Source organism: Dendrobates tinctorius, unplaced genomic scaffold (assembly GCF_039654945.1).
Source record: "Dendrobates tinctorius isolate UK_male_01 unplaced genomic scaffold, ASM3965494v1 ptg000116l, whole genome shotgun sequence".
Lineage (NCBI taxonomy): Eukaryota > Metazoa > Chordata > Amphibia > Anura > Dendrobatidae > Dendrobates > Dendrobates tinctorius.
In genome coordinates this window covers 33,744,583-33,755,000 of record NW_027361784.1, presented here as the reverse complement: position 1 = coordinate 33,755,000, position 10,418 = coordinate 33,744,583, and the positions used below count along the sequence as shown (strand labels likewise).

The 10,418-nt window shown below is 45.5% G+C and overlaps 1 protein-coding gene across 3 annotated transcripts in view; it reads left to right on the top strand.

Moving 5' to 3' along the window:
- ADCY8 (adenylate cyclase 8) overlaps positions 1-10,418 on the top strand; it is a 451,884-nt gene that overhangs the window by 809 nt on the left and 440,657 nt on the right. For all 3 annotated transcript variants that reach the window (XM_073590345.1, XM_073590346.1, XM_073590344.1), the window contains exon 1: positions 1-973. This exon is cut by the window's left edge and continues 809 nt beyond it. In XM_073590345.1, coding sequence (XP_073446446.1) covers positions 53-973 — 921 coding nt within the window. In that variant the 5' untranslated portion in view covers positions 1-52. The remainder of the gene's footprint in view (positions 974-10,418) is intronic.

The following is a 10,418-nucleotide window of genomic DNA, read 5'->3' as shown; positions in this document are numbered from 1 at the left end:
ATAAGAAGAACCTTTTGTCAGCCAATGCCATTGGCCAGTAAAATGACCACAGATGTATTTCAGTAAGCTCCAGCGAAGAAAACAGCAAGAACTGTACAGATCTACCATGGAGCTGTCCGAGGTGAGGTGCTCCAGTGCCACGGATGAACTCTATACCATCAATAAGACCCCCACCATCAACAGCAACACCAGACCCAAGAGGCTCCTCTGGCAGACGGCGGTGAGGCACATCACCGAGCAGAGGTTCATTAATGAACAAAGTAGCGCCAAAACCCTCTCCTCCGATGACTCCTACACCACTAATGCCAGTAGACAACTTGGCAAAATCTCTGGTGGGGATAGACACAATAATGGGGGCACCAAAGTCTTTCCAGAGAGGACAAGTAGTGATCTGGGCTTCCTTCACCTAGACTGCGCCCCTAGCAATTCAGATTTCTTCTTAAACTGGGGCTACACCTATCGAGGGGTCATCTTCCCAACCTTAAGGAATTCTTTCAAGTCTAGAGACCTAGAAAGGCTTTACCAACGCTATTTCCTCGGTCAACGGCGCAAATCGGAAGTGGTGATGAACATCCTGGACGTGTTGACCAAACTCACCTTACTGATCCTTCATCTCACCTTGGCCTCTGCACCAATGGACCCCATCAAAGGCATTTTGCTGGGCTTCTTCACTGGAATTGAGGTGGTCATTTGTGCCTTAGTAGTGGTCAGGAAGGACACAACCTCGTACACCTATCTACAGTTTAGTGGGGTTGTGACATGGTTAGCCATGGCTACCCAGATCCTGGCAGCCGGTTTAGGATATGGCCTTCTAGGGGACGGTATTGGCTACGTACTCTTTACACTTTTTGCTACCTACAGCATGCTTCCATTACCCCTTACCTGGGCTATTTTGGCTGGATTGATAACTTCCCTTCTACAAATCGTGATGCAGTTGGTAATCCCCAGACTTGCCGTGGCTTCCATAAATCAGGTACCTGGTGTGCATGTGTGCGTGGGTGTTTGATATGTTTCCCCGAGGCATCTATCTAGATGGAAAACATCCCATGGTTATTCATTCAGTTATATATAGACAAGTTGAGGAGTTTGGATTCTGACGTGCAACAATTGTATAAAAAAAAAAAACTTCATTCATCACTTTCAGGAAAGTGGGTCATGGGCTCGTCCTTCACAGGTCAAAGCCTAAACCCACTTCTCCTCCTTTGTCCTCCACCGCTTTATTTTCTGGCTCATACCATTATTACGGTATCATAAGACAAGATCGGGGATCTTCATTTCGGTCAACCCTGTTTTCCATCCTAAGAATCTATTTATTTTTTTAGGTACTGAGCATTTTAAGGTTATGTTTGATGCTCCCTCATAACCTTGTGAGCTGCTAGTTGGGGAGGGATTTCATTTATTGTTTTATTTGTAATTTTTTTTATTTCTGTATTTATTTTTTATGTGTATTTATTTTATTCATTTACGTCTTTATATTTTATGTATATATTTATATTTAAGTATCTTTTATTTATACATATATTTTCTAGATATATATGTATGTTTTTTATTTATTTTTTATTCATATATTTATCTATTATGTTTGTATATTTACGTATCTTTTTCATTCATATATTTATCAATTATGTTATTTTTATATATTATGAATTATTTCTTTATTTATATATTTATTTATTATGTTATTTATGTATATATATGCATTATTTTAGTATTTATATATTGATATGTTATATATATATATTTATGCATTTTTTTTCATTTATGTATTTTCTATATATATTTATCTATTATGTTAAATATATATTTATATTTATGCATTATTTTAGTATTTATATATCATGTTAGTGATATATATATATGCATTTTTTCATTTATGTATTTTTTTACATATTTATTTATTATGTTATATATATATTTATATATATGCATTATTTTAGTATTTATATATTGATATATTATGTTATTTTTATACATATTTATGCATTTTCTCATGTATGCATTTTTTATTGATATATTTATCTATTACGTTTTTTTCGACCATACATTTATGTATTTTTTTTTTTTTTACTTATATTCATTCGGCAGATTTAAACCATAGTTATTTAATGTCCTCATAGAACAGATCCACAAGAAGAGAATCGTGTATCTCTAGGTACCGTCCTGCCGTTTCCTATTATATCAGACAATGGATGACATTCGCTAAGGACACTAACTGTGCCGTTAAGTGCTCGGCTCGAATTCGGCAACACATTCGTCTTTGGTCAATTAACAGATCTCTCCGACTGCCCTTGTGCTGAATTATAGATTACAGTGCAGCATTGTGTGTTTGAGATCAGGAGCTCTCCAGGCTGCTGGGTGCTGAATGTACAGATTGTTTCAGAGCCCTCAGAATTAGGATTCACTTGGCTCCCTCTACCAGTCCTGTACCATTCACCCATAGTAAACATCTCCCATTCTTGGAACTGAAGAATAAAATGAAGCCCCCTCCTCCTAGAACCTCAACATGATAACCATTAATAAGATTCAGGATGTGTCTCCACCAGTGTTGCACGTTGGGTCTCTAGACGCGCCATTAATAAATCCATAGTGGGGGGCGATTATAGGCTTTTCTGTAGTAAATCACATCCTAAGGATATATGCTGATAATCTGGGGTATAACTACATGGAAAAGCTCTTATGGAGAATGTAGGGATTTGTACTTATGGCCACCAAGGTAAGAAGTGACTACTCTGCCTGTAGGATCGTATTAATATCTGTGCATTGGTGGACACAGACAAAAAAGGGCACCTGTGGAAGAACAATATATGGGCCTTTTGAAGTCCAGTGGTAGAAATGGGGCCCTCTTGCACCGATGATATGTCCGCCCCTGAAGGAGTGCATCATTTTTAGATCTTCAGTTCGTCTACCATCCCGTCAGCCACCCACGTAGTACGTCCGCACAGACTGTGATATCTTCCATCAGTTCCTCTCCTTGTGGATCTCACATACTTATCTCCTTCTCTTTCTCACTTCCCACTCTAATAGTTTTTTTTTTGTTTTGAGCTTGGATTAATTTTCTTTTTAATTTGGGTCACCTTCAAATTCAGGACCCCAGTGATGACCATTGAGCTACCAATCCACTGCCAAAAGGGTTCTCCAACATCACAAAGAGGTGGCACCACTACTCATAGATGCCCATTGTTTGCTAGAAAAAAATGGACCTCTGAATTTCTCCCTGTGTAGGGTCACATCTGGCTGTGTAGGGTTTTCTTTCCCATGTACTTTTTAGGGGGCTACACGGAACCTTTATAGGGGTGTAAGCCTGTAAGGGGAAATGTAGCATAATGGCTCACTGGTCGGCCGGGGTTGAAGTTGACCAAGAGGTATTTGCTTGAAGCTTGCCTGCGCCAAGTAATAGGCTGGAATGCTCCTCAGACTACATCTCCCTTGGGTGGGGGGAAAGACAATTTAATAACCTTCCATCTGCCTTGGAACTTTGTTAGAGAGGCAGCGGTTTTGGGGAACACTCTGAATCCTCTTCGTTGGGATATCAATAGAGTTTTGGGAGTAGAGGGCAGAAGCATATGGAAAGGCAGTCCAATGGCAGGAATGAGATGGACTTCGTTGGTGGCACCATGCCATCTTGATCACAGGAGGTCGTTGTGCTTAGAGGTATTAAGGCAGGGGTGGACAAAGATGGAAGAAGACCCTGTGCAAGAACAATATGTGGGCCCTTTGCAGTCCAATAGCGCATCATAATGCAGCTTTAGAAGTGGTAATGGACCCCTTTATCTCTTGGGCCCCTGTGCGATGTCATAGGTTGCACCATTGGTTTGTCCGCCCATGTGTCAAGGGTCTATGGAGTCTCGTTCTGAATTAATCCTCCCTTGTTTGGGTTTACATCGCCCATGCAAAAGATGGAAGGAACCAATGTGAGTTGGATATCCCTTTACCTTGGGCCCCAAAGTGACTGCCTATAGGGTGCGTATATGGCACCGTGTAGTCCACACTGTGGGGGGACATGTGGGACAACGCATTAATAGAAGACTTTCAGGGTGAAGTTTGACCTTGACTTTATGAATGTTAATAATATATGAGAGATTATAAATCTAATAGTTCATGATACTAAAAAGGTTGATAAGACGAGTGGGTCATCTGCCCTGAGCCTGACCTGGCCCCCCATAGCCACTGGCCTTGTATCTTGCATATCATCTGCCACTACTAGGAAAATGTAATATTACATATCAGCCGTGTAATGGACGGGCTGGCCAAGACCACCGTGGTGGCGTCTCATAGAGAGGGGCGCTCTGAAGGAGACCCCATTATTGTAAGGCTTTATATCCTATACATCACTAAATGACCTTGGAGGGTATGTGCCCATATAGACCACCAGATGCACCTGCGGCCATGTCTGTGACTACGGAGATAAAAATTGTGCTATCTGATGTGATAACCCCCATGAATAATGTAACCGTCCTCCCGAATCTGCTCTGTATCCTTCCCAGAGCGATTCCGCCGTATTTTATCAATGAGCTGTAGCTCGGAGCTGAATGAAATTCCTGTCTGATTCTTCACTCGGTGATGAGAGAACATCAGCGACAGGAGCTGAACCTGACGGACGCAGTCGTCGGTGGGAGCTGTGCCTTTCCTCCACGGTGCAGAGGATGTCCCCTATACCGCCCCCTATAGGGTGTATATAAGCGCCATTATTTAGTATGGTGTGCCATATAGCCTTTCCTCTATGGTACAGAGGATGTCCCCTATACCGCCCCCTATAGGATGTATATAATCTCCATTATTTAGTATGGTGTGCCATATAGCCTTTCCTCTATGGTGCAGAAGATGTCCCATAAACTGCCCCCTATAGGATGTATATAATCTCCATTATTTAGTATGATGTGCCATATCGCCTTTCCTCTATGGTGCAGAAGATGTCCCATATATGTCCCCATATAGGATGTATATAATCTCCATTATTTAGTATGGTGTGCCATATAGCCTTTCCTCTATGGTGCAGAAGATGTCCCATAAACTGCCCCCTATAGGATGTATATAATCTCCATTATTTAGTATGATGTGCCATATCGCCTTTCCTCTATGGTGCAGAAGATGTCCCATATATGTCCCCATATAGGATGTATATAATCTCCATTATTTAGTATGGTGTGCCATATAGCCTTTCCTCTATGGTACAGAGGATGTCCCCTATACCGTCCCCTATAGGATGTATATAAGCGCCATTATTTAGTAGGGTGTGCCATATAGCCTTTCCTCTATGGTGTAGGTGTCCCATATATTGTCCCTTTATAGGATGTATACAATGCACCATTAGTTAATATGGTGTGCCATATAGCCTTGCCTCTATGGTGTAGGTGTCCCATATATTGTCCCCTTATAGGATGTATACAATGCACCATTAGTTAATATGGTGTGCCATATAGCCTTGCCTCTATGGTGCAGAAGATGTCCCATATACTGCCCCCTATAGGATGTATATAACTCACCATTATTTAGTATGATGTGCCATATAGCAACTAGGCAAACCCAAGATGCCATGAGCTCTTAAGTGCCCTAGATCTGGCAGAGTGACAGATCAGTTTCTCACCCCCTGGTAGGATTCTGACTGCCGGGACCCTCCACCTATACCAGATAGGTCCTGTTGGGAGTGTTGACCGTTCATATTCACCATCGATCCATTCATCCTCTACGTGACTGATTCTTCTAGCAGTCCCATAGACAATGAATGGAGAGATGGAGCACATATTTGGCCAGTGCTTTGAGGAAATTCAGAGCCTCATCCTTGAGCTTTCGGGACCCCCATGGATCCAGCTATCCTTTGTAATGTTAGGTATAAATAATACTGATGTCCTACCCTAGAATACATCACTAACATCATATCGGTGGGCATCCAATCGGGTGATTGAAGAGGCAGCGGCGCACAGGGTGTGTTGTAATGATCACAAACATTCCCCTATATGCTTGTATATAGTAGAGCTTGCAGTACCATTTCTGGCCACTACACATTTTGTGACGCTGTGTCACTGTGCTGGTGCCCCTTTCAACAACGGGTGTCAGTCTTTACTGCGCCTCTGGAATTATATTCATAGATTCAGTTGAGTCTTGCCTATATAAGGGGATGGAAATGTATGTAATGCCAGGCATTTAAGATCTAGCATATATTCAATACGAGCAACCAAACTCCAGAAATAGCTCTTTAACCAAATGCATTTAGTGCACATGTGCCTTTAATGCCGCCCCCCCGGTTATTATCAGCCATGCCGACTTTCCACGTCTCTGAGTCACGTACCTGGTAAAGTCACGTCATCCCGTCCGAGCATTGAATTATATGTCTCGTGCTCCTGTGTGGGCGTCTATAGGGTATGATTAAGAGAAAAATCCTCTATAAGGGTTTTTTTTGCTTTTTTTCCCCCTTGAACATTTGAGCACCATGGTAAATAGGGCACAGCTAATATTTACCATCCGATGAGTGATTGTATTGTGGAAACACACCGGGGTGAAGGATGCGGCCTCAGCACCGTCATTCCTATTGTCCGCTCGCTCTCTAAACACTTTCTCGATGAAAGAAATATTCCCGGTGACGTCGCACACGCTCTAAATTAAAAGATGTCACTTTGCTGCTGAGGTTCCGCTTCTCGCTGTAATGCCGTTCATTATGTGCTATTAAGACGCCGCGACGTTCTGTGCCGTCAATCAGCGCCGATCTGATCGACTCCTCCGCCGGGAGAGAGCGTAATAACGAGGAGGCTGCGTATAACGAGACAGCAAAAACTGGAATAACACCCAAAAATCTGCAGAGAGAAAGCACGCGTGCGTTTTTAGTGCGAGTTGACTTGATATAAGACCTGGGACGTGTTCGGCAGCTCTCGGCGTAACGATCTGGACCAGACGCCTTCAGCTTTAGTCATAGCGCCCCCTGCTGCAGCGAAGGCAGGAGCACGGCTGACCCATCCAGGCGCGGAACATTGCGCCTCCCTCTCCTCCACACTTACTGAAGTGCCGTACACCTTAGGACGAGCACCAGTTCGTGTCCAGTATACAGACATCAACCTCATCCACCTGATGAGAACACTGCTCTAATACACGATACCATAGCAGCTAACATAGTAACATAGTTATTAAGGTTGAAGAAAGACTTTAAGTCCATCTAGTTCAACCCATATCCTGTCCTAACTTGCCCTAACATGTTGATCCAGAGGAAGGCAAAAAAAACCCATGTGGCAAACAGTAAGCTTCACATTGGGGGAAAAAAATCCTTCCCGACTCCACATACGGCAATCAGACTAGCTCCCTGGATCAACGCACTATTAAGGAAACTAGTGTATATACCCTGTAATATTATACTTTTCAAGAAAGGCATCCAGTCCCTTCTTAGATTTTAGTAGGGAATCACTCATTACAACATCATATGGCAGAGAGTTCCATAGTCTCACTGCTCTTACAGTAAAGAATCCGCGTCTGTGAGTATGCTTAAACCTTCTTTCCTCCAGACGTAGAGGATGCCCCCTTGTCCCCGTCACAGGTCTAAGAGTAGAAAGATCATTAGAAAGGTCTTTGTATTGTCCCCGCATATATTTATACATTGTAATAAGATCACCCCTAAGCCTTCCATTCTCCAAACTAAATAACCCCAAGTGTAATAACCTGTCTTGGTATTGCAGACCTCCCAGTTCCCTATTAACCTTGGTCGCTCTTCTCTGCACCCGCTCCAGTTCAGCTATGTCTTTCTTATACACCGGAGACCAGAACTGTACACTGTATTCTAAGTGTGGTCGCACTAGTGACTTATACAGAGGTAAAATTATGTTCTCCTCCTGAGCATCTATGCCTCTTTTAATAATCCCATTATTTTATTTGCCTTTGCACTAGCTGCCTGACACTGGCCACTAAATGTGAGTTTGTCGTCCACCCATACACCCAGGTCTTTTTCAGTGACAGTTTTGCCCAGTGTTTTACAATTAAGCACATAATTATACATCTTGTTCGTTCTACCCAAGTGCATGACCTTGTGACGTTCAGGAACCGAGAACGTCCGAGAGTGGACCCTCTGGATCGCGGATCTGGAGCCCCTGGGCCGAGCACGCCAGGTGAAGACCGACCCCTATACTGGGATCGTTAGGGGCAGAACCGCAGGGGGCAGAACCGCGACAGCCGGTACCAAGAGGGACGGCTCAAGGACAAGATGGAACAGAGACCAGGGAACCGGGACGGGTTAACCAAGGAAAACAGGCAGTAGTAGAAAGGTAGCAGGACGTTGCTACCAGAGGAAAGGGAGTGCAGAGGAACGAGGCACGGAAGGGAGGATGGGAGAAAGGCCTAGGACAGGGAGCCCATAAGACAGGCAGCAGGGGCACTTGAAGGGAGGACGGAAGGAACCAGGCTGAGGCAGACAGAGGGGAACAGGGGAAGGTACAGGCTGACAGGAGAGAACTGAGTAGGACACAGGACAGACAGAGATACTATAGGGACACTATAGCGGCCAGAGAGTGCAGGGATTGCCACACAATCATCAGGCGTCCTCCCCATAGGGAGGGCGCCTGAAGTACCCACTGGCCAGGAAGTGGACGGTAGGCCCCGCCTTCAGCGACGCCCACCGCTGGATGAAGGGAGCGGGCGGGCGCGCGCCCGCGACCTAGGAACAGAGCGTGGGGACGCAGCAGCGCGGAAGACCGGGTGAGAGCGCGTGCCGCCGGGGGGGCGGCGGTGGGAGCGGCATTGGCGGTTACCGTCGCGGAAGAGGCATCGGTGGGCTCAGCCACCGATGTCACAGTACCCCCCTCCTTACGTCCCCCCCTTCTGAGGGTGGCCAAAAGCTTTTTCAGTATTAGAGGGGCATTAACATTCTCTCGAGGTTCCCAGGACCTTTCCTCAGGGCCAAAACCCCTCCAGTCAATGAGAAAAAGAGTCTTCCCCCTAACTCTCTTCATAGCCAAAATGTCTTTTACTTCAAAGACGTCTCCGGCCCCAATTGGTGAAGGAGAAGCAGTGGCGGTAGGTTGAAACCGATTCAGAATCACAGGTTTCAGGAGCGAGATATGAAAGGCGTTAGGGACTCGAAGTGAAGCCGGCAACCTCAGTTTGTACGCCACTTCATTAATGCGTCCAAGTACTTCGAAAGGCCCGATGTATCGGGGACTTAACTTGTAGGCAGGAACCTTTAGACGGATATGCTTGGTCGACAGTCAAACTTTGTCGCCCGGACGATACGGCGGAAGATCTTTTCGTCTTTTGTCCGCATGCTTCTTAATCCGGGTGCTGGCCTTCACGAGGGCTTCTCTGGTCTCTTTCCAGATCTGCGAAAAATCCATGGCAAGAGTATCTGCTGCGGGAACTCCTGATGACGAAAAGAAGGGTAGCGGAACCCCCGGGTTCTGACCAGAGACCACAAAGAACGGCGACTTGGTGGTGGATTCGCTGGGATGATTATTATGAGCAAACTCTGCCCAAGGTAGGAGAGAGTCCCAATTGTCCTGATGGGCGTTGGAAAAGTGGTGTAGGTAGGTTGTTAGAACCTGATTAATCCGTTCCACTTGCCCGTTGGTCTGTGGATGATAAGCGGAGGAGAAGTCGAGGGATGTGCCCATAAGCCGACAGAGAGCCCTCCAGAATCGAGAGGTAAATTGGACCCCACTGTCAGATACAATCCGCTGAGGAAGGCCATGTAGCCTGAAGATCTGGTGGATGAAGATCTCGGCCAACCTTGGGGCTGAGGGTAGTTCGGGCAAGGGTATAAAATGGGCCATCTTGGAGAAGCGATCTGCTACGACTAAGATGGTAGTGCATCCAGCAGAGCGGGGCAAGTCCGTTATGAAATCCATTGCGATTTGCCGCCATGGGGCCTCCGGAGCCGGTAAGGGGTGAAGAAGACCTGGAGGCCGGGTTCTCGGAACCTTGTTTTGAGCACAGGTCGTGCAGGAGGCGACATAGTCCATCACATCCTGGCGAAGGGAGGGCCACCAGTAGTAACGGGAAAGAAGCAGGAGGGTCTTCTTGGTACCCACGTGCCCGGCAACCTTAGAGGAGTGCCCCCAGCACAGCACCTCCGAGCGTTTATTCTGGGGAACGAAGGTTTTGCCTGGTGGAGGGGAAGAGAAATTCACAGGGGCTACGGTGATAACTTTGGCTGGCTCGATAATATAAGAAGGACCCTCATCCCCTTCAGGCGATTGCAAGGACCTGGAGAGGGCATCCGCTTTGATGTTCTTATTGCCGGGACGGAATTGTAGCTTAACATCAAAACGAGAAAAATATAGAGCCCATCTGGCTTGTCTGGCATTGAGTCTCTGAGCGGACTGCAAATAGGCCAAATTCTTGTGGTCCGTGAAGATAGTAAAAGGGGTGCACCGCCCCTTCAAGCAGGTACCGCCATTCTTCCAGAGCCATTTTAATGGCCAGCAATTCCCGGTCTCCAATTGAGTAAT